Consider the following 18,114-nt stretch of genomic DNA (forward strand, 5'->3'; position numbering starts at 1 on the left):
GGCGAAACCTCCCACAACAACAGTTAAAATCTGTGTCATGATTATTATCCACATTGACCAATCATAGTCAGAAACCCCTCGACAAAACTCCAATCTAAGAGATATAAATGCAGCTTGTATTAGTACAACTAAACAAGGGATGCAAATCACAATGACAGTATGAAAAAAAAAAGTTCTGAAGTAGTAGGAATTGGGGGTTAAAGTTATAACCATACGCGTAAGCCAACTTTAATCTTTCCAACAAACTACCTTGACCCATTCTGAAGTGATCTTGCTATGATATTGTATCTACCAAATTCATGACCATGGGGATGACATGTCCCAGAGACCAAGGTAACTTAAGAGACCAGAGAGTGAGAGCATAGGATACAGACCGCGGTACTTGAGGCAGAAGTGGACGGTTAGCGGTTATGGAAGGGAGAGGTGGAGATCGTGGAATCGGGAAGCGGTTAGCGGTTATGAAGTATAAGAGACAGAGAAAGAGAGGAGTGAAGAAGTTAGTGGTGAGAAAATCTGATCATACATTTGGCGCCGTCTGTGGGGATCGCCGGAGTGACCTACGGTTTAGAGACAAGAAGAAAGGGTTATAGGATGGCAACGATAGCTAAGAAAGGGAGAGGGAGACCAAAAAAAAGTGAGAGGGGGAATCGATGAGGAAGAGGCTCTGAGCGTGGAGTTGGAAGAAACACCAAAGGAAGTTCAAGATGCTGGCGGCGAGGCAAACCGACTGACTTTGCGGGAAGAAGTAGCGAGATTGAGGGAGGAGAATGAAGATCTTAGAAGAGAAAGGGAAACTACACAAAGAGGGAAGGGGATTAGAGAGCCAGAGAATAGCGAGGTGGGGGAACAGAGCGAGGAAGCCTCGGGGGCCAAGAGGTGATCTTGAGGGAGGGGTCACGCCGAGGTGATCCGGCAATGATTGAAAAGGATAGAGAAATAAGTCGGGCTGGCGGAAAAAGAAAGCCAAGGGCGGTGAAGAAGGTGGTGGCGGACTTAATCGTAACCCACTAGCAGATTCTTTGGAATTCGAGGTACCGAAGAGGTTTACGCAAACCGAGGTTCGAGCGATATGATGGGGAAGGGTGATCCTGCGGACCACTTACACCACTTTAGGTAGCAGATGCCGCTGTGGCAAGAAAGTAAATATGACGGACTCCGCTGCATGATGTTTCCCGCTAGTCTGAAAGGGGGAGCTTCGGATTGGTATTACCGATTGACGTCACGCAGTATAAATAAGTTCGAGGAGTTGGAATAGGCATTTGTGGACCATTTCATTCAACAGAAACGAAGAGTTGTGGATATCGCGGACCTCTTCAATGTCAAACAGAAATCCGCCGAGACACTGAGGGAATTTTTGTGTAGGTTCAAGGAGGAGACGTTGAGGGTGGAGAATTTGGATGAGCACACCGCAGAATAGCATTCCAAAGATGGGTTGAAGCAGGGTACTAGAGTCCACGAATGCGGTCCAAAATCGGTCACGACGTTACATGCGTTGTATCCAAAGGTCGAGAAGTACATACGCTATGAGGATATAGTGCAGAGAACCGCTAAGGAGCCTAGGAAGACGGAGAAATCAGTGCATAGTGTAGGACAGAACGACCGAAAAGACAGAGGAAAAGCTGCGGCCCGTGAGGGGGGATCTTACAGGGAAGAGACACACAAAGCTGAGAGAGGTCTAGACATGGCTAGGAGAGACATTCGTGAGAGAAAACCATACCGCGATATAGCGAGAACTCCTTTGAACAAAACTTTAGAGGAGATATTGCCGCTAATCAAAGGGATGCAGTATTTTGAAGGTCCGAGAAGCACGCCTAGAATTGGAAGAGAAGCCGCTTTGCGATACCACGGATCCAAACCACGTAACCAATGAGTGTTTTCGTTGCGCTGGTTGGTAGAGAGAATGATAGAAAAGGGTTGCTTAGAGAGTTCATTAGGGAGGCACATCCGGTCAAAGAAGCACCAGCCGTAGCGAGGATCCTAGGAACCATCAATGTCATCTTTAGCGGGGAAACAATAGGAAGGAATGCTCACAGGGACAAAGTAAGGAGGACGTCCAGCTTATACAGCAGATAAATGAGGTCTCGAGTATTCCGCGGCCAGTTCCAGGAACCATGAAAGGGGATGGGAGGATAGAATTCACACCAAAGGATTTAGAAGCGGTAATCTCTCCCCATGAGGATGCACTGGTGATAACAATAGCAGTGGGTAACTACATGGTGAAGAGGGTGTTAATAGACTGCGGAAGCTCAGTTGATTTGTTGTTTAGCGGTGCGATGGAGGAAATGAACATTGAGAAGAAACAATTGAAGCCTCCCCGACCAATCTATTTGGATTCAACGGTAGCATGACCGAACCCATAGGGGAACTGGAGCTACCAGTAACTGCAGGTCCGGTAACGGTGTTCACCCATTTCATGGTCGTGGACTCCACTTTGCAATTTAATGCAATCCTGGGAAAAAGATGGATACACGAGATGAAGGCAATTCCATCCACCTACTATCAAGTGATCCGTTTCCCGACTAAGGGAGGAATGTATGAGATAAGAGGGGACCAAGCTGCGGCTCAAAGAATACACCAGGTGGTGGTTTGAGAGTTGATCCGCGCACCAGATAAGGGGGCGCGGAAAGAGGGCGGACCCGAGGCATAGCAATCACAGATCGCGGTAACGGCCCCAGAATTGCCAGTGGGGGCAAAGACAATGGATGAGGTTGAGACAGTGAACGTAGGTACTGGAGAAGAAGAGAAACTGGTGTCTATTGGGGCCGATTTGCCGGAGAGTTGGAAAGCAAAATTGACCGCCTTGTTGATTGAGAACAACGATGTGTTCGCATGGTCCATAGAGGATCTGGTGGGACTGGATCCAGAATTTTCTTGTCACAGGTTGCATATGAGAGAAGGGGCCAAGCCCATCCGGCAAAAGATGAGAGGCTCAAAGCCGCAGTATGCGCAGGGGATACGAGAGGAGATACATAGGTTGAAAGCGGCGGGGATTATTCGCGAATGCAAGTTCACGGAATGGCTCTCCAACATTGTCGCGGTTCCAAAAAAGAATGGGAAAGTAAGAATGTGTGTCGATTTCACGGATGTCAATTTACAATGTCCAAAAGATTGTTACCCAATGCCGCGGATAGATGAGTTGGTGGATCGGACTGCGGAGTTTAAGTTCTTCTCTTTCATGGACGCATCCATGGGATACAATCAGGTGTTCATGTATGAGCCGGACCAAGACAAAACCGCGTTTATAGTAGAAGGGGGAGTTTATCAAGATAATTCAATGCCTTTCGGCTTGAAGAACGCCGGGGCTACCTTCGTGGAGGATAGAGAAGATGTTTGAGAGCAAAATCAGAAAGGGAATGGAAATCTACATAGACGACATGGTAGAAAAGAGTATGACCGAGGAGGAACATCTAGAGGGATTGAAGGAGACGTTCACGATACTACGGACATACAAGCTGATGTTGAACCCTGACAAATGCACCTTTGGGGTGACGTCGGGAAAGTTCTTGGGTTATATCGTCACATACCGCGGAATAGAAGCAAATCCGGACCAGATCAGGGCTTTGGTAGAGATGCAATCACCCCAGGATGTGAAAGAGGTCCAAAGGTTGGCAGGAAGAATCGCGGCTCTCAACAGGTTCATTTCAAAATCCTCGGACAAGTGTAGACCTCAGTACCTACTCTTGCGGAAAACAACCGACTTCCAATGGACCGAGGCGCAGTGAAAAAGCTTCCCAGGAGTTAAAGGTTTATTTGGGAAGAGCCCCTATCCTGTCGCGACCAGGGCAAGGTGAAAAACTGTATCTATACTTGGGGGTGTCAGAGTACGCAATCAGCTCCGTGTTGATAAGGGTGGTGGGCAAGACAGAGAGGTCGGTGTATTTTCAGAGCAAAACCATGTTAGATGCAGAAACCAGATATAGCAGGATTGAGAAATTTGCTCTGGCGTTGGTTTTCTCAGCTTTGAAATTAAAACCGTACTTCGATGCTCACTCAGTAGTGGTGGTGACAAACTTGCCACTCAAACAGGCCTTGAAAGCGGACAAGTCAGGAAGAATGTTGAAGTTGGCGGTAGTGCTGAGTTCTTACGACATAGAGTACCAGATCAGGACAGCAGAGAAGGCACAGGCTATGGCAGAATTCCTGGCAGAATTCCCAGCCGAGGACCTTACGTGGGGAGAAGAAATGGTTATGGAACGAGAGGGCGATCCTAGTCATGACCCATTCGACCTTTGGGATATGAGAAACGGGTGGAGGGTCTTCGCAGATGGATCCGCGACCGACACCGGAAGTGGAATCGGGGTGGTGTTGGTTACACCAGAGAATAACCGGTTAGAATTGTCGATGAAGTTGGGGTTCGTAGCTTCGAATAATGAGTCAGAGTACGAGGTGGTGATAGCAGGGTTGGAAATGGCCGCTGATCTCGGAGTGAGTGAATTGACGGTGTATTCAGATTCCAACCTGGTAATATGTCAAATGAACGGAGAGTTTGCAGCTCGGTACCCTAGGATGGCAAAATATTTAGAAGTATTACAGAGAAAGGCTAGCAAGTTTACTCAGATCAAATTAAATTCATCATCGGGCCGCGGTGAGAACGAACACGCCCGACGCCGCGTTAGCATATGTTGCTGCGTGCTACCACCAAACCGAGGGCAGAGCCGTTGAAATTAGGGTGCTGAGTAAACCAAGTACATCAGAGGGTGAAACGGTTTTGGGAGTTACCGAGAAAGAGACAGGGTGGATGGAACCCATAAAGAGTTTCCTCGCGGGGTCAGAGATCGAGGACAAACGGGAGAGAAGGAGAATGGAACAGGTGTCTCAAAGATACACTCTGATAGATGGTGACTTATACAGACGCAATGTCAGCGGTCCGTTATTGAAATGTATTGGGCTTAAACAGGCGGAAGAGGTCTTGAGTGAGATTCATGAGGGGGATTGTGGGAGTCATTCTGTCGGTAGGACGACGACACATCGATTATTATCTCAAGGGTATTTTTGGCCGCACATGAAGTGAGACGCAATGGAGTATGCAAAGAGATGTGAGAAATGCCAAAGATTCTCACCGCTAATACACGCTCCTGCTGAGTCTTTGCATAAGGTGTTTAGCCCTTGGCCTTTCGCCATGTGGGCACTGGATATCGTTGGACCACTCCCCTTGGCCAGTGGCAAACGAAGGTTCGTGTTGGCCGCGACGGATTATTTCACCAAATGGGTTGAGGGTGTGGCACTGTAGCAGGTTAAGGAGGAGCACGTCAAGAAATTCCTGTGGGAAAACGTAATTTGCAGATTTGGGCTGCCGCATACCATAATCGCAGATAACGGTACTCAGTTCACTGGGGGCAAAGTACGTGAATTCCTCCAAGCATTCAAGGTGAAGCAAGGATTCTCAGCTCCTTACAATCCAGAGGGAATGGTCAGGCAGAATCCTCTAACAAGACTATAATGGATAATTTGAAGAAGAAGTTAGAGGATCGAAAGGGGGCGTGGGCAGACGAGTTGAATCAGGTGCTATGGGCGTACCGAACCATACCACGAACTTCCACTCAAGAGTCGCCATTTGCCATGGCCTATGGAGTGGAGGCGGTGATTCCCGTTGAGATGGTGGAGGCGACAACTAGAACCAGAGCCGTAGAGGAAGGAGTCAATGAGGTTATATTAGATGCGGACCTGAACCTTACAGAGGAAAGGAGGGATATGGCGCATCAAGTTGGAGGAATACCACAGGAGATTGCAGAGGCAATATGACAAGAGGGTGAAGCCACGGCAGTTCCAGGTGGGGGACCGCGTTCTGAGAAGAGTGACCCCAGCCACCAGAAAAGAGAAAGACGGAAAGCTGGGGCCCAACTGGGAGGGGCCATACAATCGGGTCGAAGGGGTCTTTGCCGGACCTATCGGTTGCGCATCACTGAAGGGGAGGACATCGCGAGACCTTGGAACATAAGAATGTTGAAGAAATTTTATGAGTGATGCTTTGTACAGTGTTATTTTAATTAAAGACAAGCTCTTGAATCACCAGAGATTATCATTTGAGTGTATGATGATGTTTTGTGTCACCCATGCTGTCATTGAATCAGGTGCAATTGAGACCAAAGAATTTGGTGGTATAATGGCCGTGAACACACAAAACCAATCTGGGGGGGCAACCGAAGCCGCCCCAACAAATTCACGGCCGTAGAGATAGCCGGGGCGGACGACCTTTCAAGTGACAACGAGGTCCAAAACCAATCAATTAAACCGAAGCTGCCCCCAAACAGCCTCAAGGCAGTAGAAACAGCAAAGGGGACGAGCCCTTCGTGGACGATGAGGTCCAAAACCAACTGGGGGCAAACCGAGCTGCCCCCAAAGAGCCTCACGGCTGTTTGAGATAACGGAGGGGACGAGCCCTTCACGGACGACGAGGTCCAAAACCAACTTGGGGCAAACTGAGCTACCCCCAAACAGCCTCAAGGCAGTAGAAATAGCGAAGGGGACGAGCCCTTCGTGGACGATGAGGTCCAAAACCAACTGGGGGCAAACTGAGCTGCCCCCAAAGAGCCTCACGGCTGTTTGAGATAACGGAGGGGACAAGCCCTTCGCGGATGACGAGGTCCGAAACCAACTGGGGGCAAATTGAGCTGCCCCAGAATAGCCTCACTGCTGCTAGAGACGGTGAGATGGGAAGCCATCTGCGGATGCAGTGGTCCAGAAACAAATTTTGGGCAAACTGTGTTGCCACAAAAATAAATCATCGCAGATAGCCAAGCATAATACAGTTGAGCAAGTTGGTAAAATATATTCCCACAAAAATATCTGAAATACATCGAGACTGGCAAAGGCATTAGCCCGCTGGGAACACCCAGAAATACGGGGCACGCATAGTATCCAGAACAACAAGTAAAAAACAAGTACTTGTACAAAAGATATTGAGATGTAAAACAAAGGGCTGAACTCCGATCACTGCTCCTTGGCTGGTGCTTGAGTAGAGGTGTCCTCGAGCATCTCTTTCTGGGGCGAGCCTTCCGATATGTTCACCACCTCATTAGTTGCCACCGGGACAGTGCCGGGCTCCTTTTCAGGCAGCGGAGGGGAAGTAGCAGGGGGTTCGGCGGCTTGATCAATGGCAGGGGGCGGCGAGGGAAGAAGTCTCCCAGCAGTGGTGAGTTCGGCCAGCTGACGCTTTAGTTCTCTAGCAATTTTCTTTTCTGCCAGAGCGCGGAAGCGGTCAGAGGCAGCTGCCAGGGACCGGTCAAGGGTGGTCTCCACGACGTCCTCCATTGCTGCCTTCTCACTAGTCAGTTTAGCCTGAAGGTCCGTTATCTGCTGACGGAGAGCCCCTTCCGTGGCCTTATTGTCGTTGTGTGCCTTGAGAGCCGCGATACGAGAATCATCGCGCTCTTTCTCCAGCCTGGAATATCTTGCTTTCCAGCCGTCCTGCCCATGGATCTCCTGCTTTACCGCCTCCAGGGTGTCCAACGTGTTGGTCAATCCCCGGATGACGTAGCCTACATCCAGGCTTAGCTGAACACAAAGGGAAGTTAGATGTGACACAAAGTAAGGATGCAAGGCAAGAGAATCAAGATGAGACTCACCTTCTCCCACCCAGTGTAGATAGCAGCGCGATGGGCAACAAACGTTCCCGAGTCGTCGTAGGCTTGATCTCGTGGAAGATGGGGGGTGAAGAACAGAGAGGCAGCCACCGCAGCATTGTCTAAAGCGGAGTCTCTAGTGGTGATGGGGCGATCCCTGGCCTTGAACTCGGGATGCCAGACTTTAGGCCCAACGTGCACGGGATCCTTGCCATGACGGCGGGATGGGACCAACGGCCGTGGGGCCGCAGCGACTGGGGCGGATGGGGTAGCAGGAGTGGAGGTGTTTCCCGCAGTTCTACATCTCTTGGCGGGTGGCCCCTGCGTCGCCGAGTCGGTCTGCTCATCTTCAGGGTCGCTGTCCCACAATTTGAGTTTGTTGACATCCATGTTCTGGGTGGGCGGAGGGGAGTTGGAGACTGCAAAATCGTCCTCCCAATCAGCAAGGGAAGAATATGAGCCGGGAACACCTGCTGGGGTGGATGGGTCTGGAGTAGCGGTAGAGGGTTTTTTGGACCGTGAGGCTGCGGCTCTTAGGGCCTCGGCTTGTGAATGAGAGATCTTCTTGGTGTAGCCCCTCTTCTTAGTCTTGGGGGGAGAAGGTTTGGGTAATCTCTCTTTAGGTGGAGGCAGACGGTAGAAAGGTCCTTGGTATGGGCCAAAGTCTTTGAGGGTTGGGTCGAGAAAGAGTGGAGTTGCTTTTTCAGGATCAATGCCTAGAAGGCCGCACTGGTCGTTTCCCAGATCGCGGAGTTTCTGGAAGATTGCGGAGTAGACGCCGTTGTAAAGTTGAGAATGAGAATCGGGCCTCCAACCTGTGACAAAGAAAGTTAGCGGCGATGTCAAGAACCGAAGAAGAATAAGTACAAGGACACGCCAACTGATCAACTACACTTACCGCTCTTGAGGAAGTGTAAGTGCCTTAGAGAAACCTCAGGAGGTATGTCCGCTGACAGAAAGTTCCCGGACACATACAAAGGGTAATGGTGCCACACTTTATCAGAGGTGGTGATGTGAAGAATGAAAGATTTCTTCCGCGGACGACTACAAAAGGATTGATAGCCTACACTGCCAAACTTGGTACTCTTTTTGATGAAGTAATGGGCAATGATATCACGGAGTTTGATTTGGGGAGAGTTGGTTTTGTTGTAAAAGTTGGCAGCGTACATGACACGCCATAAATTGCCAATGCCTTGACATGGCGGAATGTTGAAATGATTGCATACTTCTACATCAAGCAAGGACAGGGGGAACCTGAGGCCGGCCACTATTTGCCCAACCAGAATCGCACTCCGTGCTCCCCGCGGCCGCGGTTCTACAAGATGGGGAAAATGAGTTATGTCCGACACATGCTCTAACAGCACATCATCTGGGATGCCATAAGCGGCTTTGACCGCGTCTAGGTTGGGTCTGCGATAGTATGAGGGGGGTGGGGGAAGCTTAAACGATCTCCCCGAGGTAGAGGGGATAGCGGCAGGGCTTGTCGACCCGGAGGTGGGGGACTCTGACCCGTTCGCGATGGTGTTACTAGATCTAGAGGGTGGGGTCTCCGATCGATCAGATCGGACGACGGAGGAGTTCGAAGACTCCGAAGTAGACATGAGATTCGAAAGCGGGCGAGGCAGAGAAGCAGTGATTTCCAAAAATGCGATCAAGATAAAGATATCACAAAGCCTAATGGGCGGGGGAAAGAGTTGAACGGTGATCGGAAACTAAAAAACAAGAATGGAAAAGAGTGAAAGGGAAGAAGAGCAAACCTGACTTTCAATGCAGCTGCAAGCAAGGAAGAGAAAGCGTGAAAGACGGGGACAGTAACCGGTGAGAGGACCACTGGAAGAAGATGCCGACAAGAAGAACGGGACAAGGAGAGCAGAGGAAGAGAAAGAAGGGAGAGAGGTGCTGAGGTTGGGGAATGAAGGATGGAGGAATAATGGGAAAGATGAAGGGTTTGAGGGTTTGAGCGGGATTTGAAGCATCGGGGGTAAAAGAGTAATTTTCCGGGGGGTACGACCCAAAAGCCAAGAGAGATAAACCAGAGGATGGGCGCCACGTGGATATCGAAGAACGAGGAGTCAGGTTCTGCAGGTAATCATGACGTGTTCAGGCGTGCTAAGCACGCGTGTGAGAGGGCAGAGCAAGCACGTGCCCGTTGAGAGAAAGCACACGTTGATACCATGAAGCAAGAGAAGGAGGGGCCGCGGATCAATAAAATTGAGGATATCTCGGACCCCCAAACGAAGTTCTTCACAAGGTTCGGGGGGCCGAGAGGGGGCATTTGTATCTACCAAATTCATGACCATGGGGATGACATGTCCCAGAGACCAGAGAGTGAGAGCATAGGATACAGACCGCGGTACTTGAGGCAGAAGTGGACGGTTAGCGGTTATGGAAGGGAGAGGTGGAGATCGTGGAATCGGGAAGCGGTTAGCGGTTATGAAGTATAAGAGACAGAGAAAGAGAGGAGTGAAGAAGTCAGTGGTGAGAAAATCTGATCATACAGATATCATCAAGAAAATACTCTTTTTCAAAATTAATTTCCCATGCAATTAGCCACATAAGAATGAGCAATAGTGTCATGCGACACATAATTATGATATGTTCAGTAATGAACATGAAAATAACTCCAGTGTGGATTTGTATAGAGATGTTCACAATAACAGTGACCACAAAAATGCTCAAGGCGGACATGCTTGTGAAACATTCCGATTTTTTAATTGTTCCAAGAGAAAGCCCTAGAAAACCCATGCATATGCATATTGAAGTGGTGCCAGTAAGTTTAGAAAATTGATCTTGAGCACTTGGCATAGCTGTCGTAAGGTCCACTGGGATTTTAGCAGCTACAAACAGTAGAGTCAATGTGAGTGAATTCAATGAGAAAAGACGACATGCATGGTAACCATTTTTTACGGTGATGAAATCGGATACAATATCATAACACATAGAAGAGAAGAGAAAGGTTAAACAGATTGGCAACAAGTTAACTTGATATAGTTGGGGGTGCCCAACACAAATTATGTGTTTTAGGTCAATGGCAAGCTTGTAATAATTTTTATTATTTTGCATTCCGCCCAACACAAAATGGAAGGTGCCTATAACGAGTAACTTTTAATATGGACCCTTCGGTTGGATACTGTATTGGACTGGTTAGAAAGGTTGCTTTTGTTGGATCAACAGCAGCTAGAGGCAGAAATAGAGCTTTGTGGACATAAACTTTCATTTGGAATCGGGAATGGGAACTAAATACACCACCTGATTGATTTATGGATTCAAAATTTTCAAATTCCTCTTGTACACCCATGGGTCGGTCCATGCACATATCATAGACGTGCCACATACATATCACTACCACTCTCAATCAGTCCGTGCATATTTGCTCTCTGCCCTTTGCATACTCCTAGTCTGTGGACTTCTCTTGATCATAACACACTTTGCCTACTCCAGGTCGCAGACTCCCTTAGGACAAATTACTTCACCCCCACCCCTATACAGTGCACCATTTGGCTCAATAGGCTAGAAATGTGTTATAGTAGTTGCCTCCTTTTGGTGTCACGGACTTAAGATAGTTCGCGATGCCAAGAAGCTCACCCATTTTCCTTTATGTGATCTTAGGTTGAAAAAAACTCACTAAGTCTATCTTTTAACTAAGTCTACTAAGTATACTGAGTTTATTGTAGATATGGGTCCGTGGTATCAACAATACCCAAGTTGCTATCTAAACTAATCTACTATCCAAGGGGTAGATTTGCGGTATCACCCATACCCAATTTGCTATCCACCCGATTCAAATTTCGCTTAGAGTTTTATCTACACGTCCACATACCTTGTTACTATATCGACTAGTAGTATCTCCTATAACTAACATGGACCCTTAAATTCATCCGGGTATTTTTCTTAATAATACTGCCCCTGAATGAATAATTAACTTAAAACACCCAAATAATAATTACAAGGACTACTTTGTCTTTTTTGCTTTTGTGAATTTATGGTACCAATAGTGCCCTTAAATTAAAGTATTGCTTAAGACACTTTAAACAGGAGTAATTGGTCATTTCATGTGTTGGTTAATAAAAATACAAACTCCACGCATCATTTGCATCATTTGAATTGGATGCAACCATAAATACTAACTTTAATTAGCCATTAATATTGATTTTAATTAGGAAATCCCTTCCTCTTCCCATCCCCCAATTTTGCATCGTTTCTTCTCAATTCTTTTATTCTCGCTACTAAACCCAAAATCTCCCCACTCTTCTAACTCCCTAATCTCTCCATTATCGATTTCTTCTTTGATTGATCTTAAGAAAGTTCATATCTCCATCTATCGCTGGTGAATTTTTTTGTCACTAGATTTGTTAAAAAGTCATTGCATTGTTTTTATGAATCTTTTTGCAGATTGAGATGCTATCAGAGTCAATTGATGAAACTTTAGACAAAGATGAGGCGGAGGAAATAGAGGAGCTTACCAACCAGGTAAGCAACATCCTAAGTCATCAGTCTTTCCAATGTACTCCAGCTACATTTATTAGATTATAACTGTTTGGATTTGTGTGTTTTGTCTGTAGGTGCTCGATGAGATTTGTGTATATATTGCTTCATAGTTTGGTCTTTGGATTGTTGATGACGTCCCCTTGCTGGATTTAACCATGTTTTCATTTTTATCAATATAAATAACACTCAACTGATCCTCACTTCTTTGACAGTTATCTTCGACTCTTAAAGGTTGGATCTCATTCAAGAAAGTGGAAAATGTTGTCACGGCAAGGTAAGTTTTATTGAAGCCATATATTTAGCATCAATTGGGGACTTACTAAATAGAAAATGCACTGCTTTAATTAGTTGACTTAAAGTTGTATATCTATTATTATTTGTGATGTTATTATGTAATGATCATATCATTTTTTTCGTTGACTTGTGCAATATGTAGGTCTAATTCCATTGATGTTGAAGATCTTGGGAAGTGGTTGGTTTCACTTTGTCGCATCTGAGTCATCAAGGATATCGAGTGCAAGACGCTATAGATACATATTATGCTTATGTAAGATAAGTATGAAATGAAGTGAGTGCATGAAGATGTGATAGCCATTAATAAACTTTCATTACATACATGTGTTCTTTTTCTCTGTAAAATTTCTACTGAACTGGTAGGTGCATGTCATAGCCATTTATAAACGTTTTTTTTGGTGTGATGAATAGTAGTAGAAGTAGCAACATTACTTAGAAACAAAGCAATGCAACACCTCCAAAGATGCAGCGACACTAACACTAGCAAGACTCACAGATAAGTTTGGGATTGATCCTGTCAGCTTCCTTTCAAGTTTTGTAGCTACTTACGTCATCTATAGGGGATGCTGCCAAATAAATTATTATGCTTAAGGTCTAATGTCTTCAAGTTAGGACTTTTGAGTAATGCCTTTGGCATCAATCCTGCGAGTTTATTTACTTGCAGATGCATATATTGCAAAGATGTCAAATTCCGACAAGAAGGTATGGAACCTGAAAGGTTATTTTGAGAAAGGTATAGAAATTCTATGCTAACTAAGTTGCAGAACTCTAATGGAATGGGACCATCAAAGGAATTATTGCGCAAGACAAGAGTCCTTAACTCTGTGAAGTTACCTATCTAAGTAGGTATTCCACCCGATATGAGTTTTTGGCTTAGGTCCAACGTTCTTAGAACAGGGAATTCAGACATAGGAGAATTTGGGATAATTCCAGTGAATTGATTACCATTGAGACGTAGAATCATCATTTCATTTGCGTTCTTTGGTTTCAATTTCAAAATATTTACAAAAAATCGGTTATGAATTGTGGGTTCACTGATTGAATCGAAGTTGAGCTAGAAGCTAACTCATTTGGGTACAAACATTTTGATGCACGTGACTAGCAAGATCAGTGAGGTACAAGAATAGGCATCTATTGAAATCCTTATACCATTTACTAGAAGTTAATTTAGAATCTTGCATCAATGTTTCAATTTTAGAAAATAAGGGTTTTGATGTTGTTTTTTTTGTTAGGGTGATCGTTACTATAGTAGTTATTGCCATACTAGAATCAGTAGATTATGTAAAGGATAACTAATATTAGTATAGTTAATATGAGTTTAATCACGATAATAGCAGGTCTAAAGTTTTGTGACCATTAACATTGAAGCATCTTTGCTTCAACATAAACTTGTTGCCTACAACATGCTTCTTGAAGAGACAACAGAGCCATGTTAATCCTTGCAATAATTTGTTTGGGAATTGATAGAAGCAATCAATACAATGACCCTAACTTATCGCCATGCTAGATTCATTTGACGACGCTTTATAGGAAGTGTATATTTCTATGTTTTAATTATCCTTAGATTTGTATTAGTAGGCAATTTAACCCTGAAGTCATTGCCCATAAAATGGTGTATATTTTTATATTTTAATTATCCTTACTCTTTAGCTCTGTATTAGTAGTTGACGTGTTCACCTATCACACTATCAGACTATCTTATACTTCGTGAATCTTTCAACCAAATACGATCTACTTAGGAACAATAGATGGTTAGTGTATAGTGATATAAGGAAAAACGATAGTTTTACCTACGAATAAGTAATTAAACTCAAATTTAAGTAAAACTAAATGAATTTCACGCTAATGTATCAAAGATTCTACTCTCGTTATCAATGCAATATTTGGAGTAGAGAATTCGTTCCACTTCTAGTTCTTTAGAATTAACGTTAACTACGTTTATCGGTTCACTCAAAGTCAATGAGAGTAATGATGGAAATTATTTTTAACTACGATGGTGAATTAACTAATCAAGATGTTGTAAATCAACTACGGAAATTCAATACTAAATTGAAAATATGAGAAGGAATTAGGAGAATTTGATTCTACCTTGATTCGTCTTAATAAACTAGCATAGAATTCGTTGTAATCCAAATTTTTACATTTTCACGTAAATGTTGGGTATTTCTAATCCCTAATTATTCATGGTAATCTTTACCAACTAATAACTAGCATGTGACACAATCAAACCCATTCTCTTGGTGAACTAATTACTTTCTAGAATAGAATAGAACATTACAACTATATCTATGCTAACAAAAATCAAGTCATCATCAAAGCTTCTTCAAACCCCTCTAATAGAGGTTTAGCCTTGAGTCATTAAACTATCATTTCTGGAATAAGAACAATGAGAACAAGACATTATTGAATGAATAACAATTACTTTATTAATCTAATGAACAATAGTCTAATGATTCAAAATGAATTGAACTGAATTAAACTAATTTAGAACTTGAGTTTATGACTAACTAATTATGAAATTAAGACCACTAAAGCTAACCAAGTATTGAATTATAAACTAAGTTGAAATGTAAAGCTAATTCTTTATTATAAAACTAAATCTGATTCTAAATAAAACTCATTCCTTTGTTCTAAAACTAATTACTTGGATATAAAACTAATTCCTTATCTAAAAACTAATTTTTGGAATGTAAAACTGAGTAACTTAAGAGCTAAGCCTTAGTCTCTTTATATAGAAGAGGCTAGATCCACAATTTCGTGCATGGGCTTAGGAGCCATGTTTTGGGCCGGAAAATCGAGCCCAAAACCTCATTACTTCAGTCCACAAAGGGGTTTTCAGCTAGAAATGACTTCAACAGCCTTTTCGTCCACTTTGGCTCCTCTGATTAGGTCAAAGTTTGAACCTTTAGAAAGATCTTTCCTATCCGGTCGTTTTGACATAAGGTAGACCCAATTTCGAGGTCTGAGTCCAAAGATACGGCCTTCGAAAGTTCTGTTGACTTTTGTGCGCTATTTCTGCCCATGTTGACTTTGACTGTTTAGCTTTGACCGGGCTTTAAAAAAACTTTTTCTCCTTGAATCTTGGCCTTTAATCATATAACTTCTTAGCAACCAACCTTTGCTCCTTTCTAGTACAAAAGTGACATGTTTCTTCACATATTCGACTCCAATGCCTAAAATACACAAGAACACGATAACAGTACTAACTCTTACTTATTAATCACATAATTGGTCAAAAAGTAATATTGTTAAAGGGTTAAAACTAAAGTTTTGAGCTCTTATCAAACCACCCCCAAACAACATTTTGCTTGTCCTCAAGCAAATATGATAAAATTAGAATAAGTGACCAAAAATGGAGTTCTAACTAATCTCGTTTCGCTGAGTGCGATTGCATTGACCATATGCAATAAGGCCTTAAACAACTAGGAATTCCCTAGTGGACAAGTTATAGCCTCGTGAGAGTTTTCCAGTTAAGGTACTCACAAATTTCATCTATACTACAACGACTAAGAAATAAAACTATTGTTTCATTACTTAGTCTCAGATATCTATACATCTCACTAGCAATGAATACAAAATAATCAAGTCGAAACCTAAGCTAATATATGCATAATAATCAATCATCTATGAATAAACATATATACAATGAGTAATGCAATGTAATGCAGTAACAGGTCAGTTTATGAAACTTTGGAATAACGTCCTTAAGTAGGTCCTCACATAAATGTTAAGACAAAAACACTCTGATTTTTTCGCTCAAGTTTCGCTACTCCAGTGTGCAGTGGACATACTTTACCATAAAATCTTAATGACACACAAGGAAGCCAAAGTCGATCAAACACATCTGCCACTTACAATCACACTAACCTATTCCTAATTAAGCTAGAGGTCTTTATTAGGTATTGCGGGGATTAGGTGATGGTTTAAGAATGAAGGAAATGGATATTCAAAAAGAACTAGTCTGAGATAATAGAGTCTTCATATTATGTAACTAGAGAAAACCTTGTTCTTATTTTGCTTCTACACTTTGTTTTCATCCTTAGCCTTTTTTTTTCTTTTTCTTTGGCTTTTGACTCCTTTGATTCTATTTTTGGAGTTCTAACTTTTTATTTTATTTTATTTATTATTTTCTTTTGATGGAAACTTTCTTTTCTTATTTGAAGCACTAACAAATTCTTGATTTCAAAGGTCTTTCTATTTTCTATTCTTCATCTCTATTCTTAGACTCATTCAAAGAATGGGTAGACTGATTTTTATTTTTATTTTGTTTTGTAAAAGGGTAAAGGATTTGCAGTTTATGAAGGGCTAAAGAAAGGCTCAGAGGGGCGACTAGCGGAAAATAATTTCACAAGGTTTGAATTTCTGGCTATATCGATCCAAAGAGGGCCTAAATTCTCGCTTAGGATATGACATAGTGATCAAGCAAGTGGACGTGTGATTTCTCTATTCGGAATTTACTTTTCTCTTGTGTCATTTCTCAAATATTTCACTCATATAAGGCTTTAGGCTATATTCTCACAGGATTTGTAAAATAAGTATACTAGCCTAGATTTCATAAACTTATTGCCAATACAAACATAGATGCTCATGCAATATATTTATAGAAAGATGGAAAGATTATTATCTACATATTAACATAAATTTCTAAAGACTATTCTAATGCAAAAGATAATGTGAAACTTCTAGATTATTAAAAACATATAGAAAGAAACAACACCATTATTCCTAAGTGTATAACATAACTTTTTATTTATATATTTGAATTATTTTTTTAATTTTTTACTAGAAAACAAGTGCATATTATACATATCTATATCCTAACAGATGCCTTAAATTACGCGTGTTTTTATGCCACCCCCAAACAGAAAAACATGTTTTGTCCTCAAAGTATAGACATAAAAAGGGTAGAAAAATACCATGGAAATGTGTGAAATTTTGGAACATTTGCAAAACAAAGTTAAAACATACTAATATATATAAATAAAAACAGATGCAACTTTATATGAGTTCCACCCATTATGGGGCTACTAAAAAGTAAATTGCTTGGGACATAAGCAGACATGAACAAAAATAAAAACTTACCTCCCATCCAGCATTTAGGCGTCATCATCCTCGTCTACGTAGAAGCGATGTTCTTCCGCATCCTGCCACGCTAGGATAACTTGCCAAGCCTCTCTCCATGTATCATCAACCCGTACTAACCTGTTAAGTGTTACTCGGTCTGATCGGGTGTAAGGAGCAACCCATTGAGGTTGTACCCTCCATCCCGGCCAAGTCATAACGCGAAACGAACGAACAACGCAATTGGTGGGTCTCATAATTTTAACCCCAACCCAATCTGTGTAGTGGGTACAGAAATCTGGGAAAAAACAGCACATGATACAACAAGCCAAAACAGGCATAAGAAGGTACTTATGTCTCATACTATGGCCTCTAGCTAGACTAGCCACTAAAACCTTGGGAATGTCATATAGGAAATGTCCCTCAGCTAAAGCAAGGAAAACGTCACCAGCGGTACTATGCACAGAAGTAAACTGCCAATCTCCTAAAATATTCATCATAATGAAGAACATGGTAAGGCCTCGTTCAGGGACAGGCTACCAAGGGCTATGTTATACTGCCCTCGGTCCATTGCACGAAAAAATCCTCCCCCATAGGTCTCGTGAAAGTACTAATAGTTATAAAGGTATGCATTATTAGTTAGATATTCCCATGAGTTTGTAGGAATAGGCATAGGCAGTCCCATAACAAAAGCAACCAAAAATTTACT

General features: G+C 43.0%; 1 protein-coding gene and 1 long non-coding RNA gene across 2 annotated transcripts; both read left to right on the top strand.

Moving 5' to 3' along the window:
* The first annotated feature begins 3,894 nt into the window (after positions 1-3,894).
* LOC147474686 (uncharacterized) lies at positions 3,895-5,440 on the top strand. Its single transcript, XM_086585160.1, has 2 exons — positions 3,895-4,461; positions 5,234-5,440. Exons 1-2 carry the CDS (start codon positions 3,895-3,897, stop codon positions 5,438-5,440), a joined length of 774 nt encoding a protein of 257 aa, XP_086441286.1.
* A 6,213-nt stretch (positions 5,441-11,653) lies between these two features.
* Positions 11,654-12,746, top strand: LOC147474687 (uncharacterized). Its single transcript, XR_015208444.1, has 3 exons — positions 11,654-12,032; positions 12,125-12,324; positions 12,487-12,746. It is a non-coding gene; the product is annotated as an uncharacterized LOC147474687 (long non-coding RNA).
* Positions 12,747-18,114: the final 5,368 nt, after the last annotated feature.

The sequence above is a fragment of the Coptis chinensis genome, chromosome 9 (genome assembly GCF_015680905.1).
Source record: "Coptis chinensis isolate HL-2020 chromosome 9, ASM1568090v1, whole genome shotgun sequence".
NCBI lineage: Eukaryota > Viridiplantae > Streptophyta > Magnoliopsida > Ranunculales > Ranunculaceae > Coptis > Coptis chinensis.

What these genes read in the sequence shown, in the direction of transcription:
- LOC147474686 (XM_086585160.1), top strand. Translation starts at nt 3,895, where the DNA reads ATGTTAGATGCAGAAACCAGATATAGCAGGATTGAGAAATTTGCTCTG. An exon ending in TGTATTCAGATTCCAACCTG is followed by an intron (nt 4,462 to 5,233) that starts GTAATATGTCAA and finishes GCACTGTAGCAG; the next exon opens with GTTAAGGAGGAGCACGTCAA.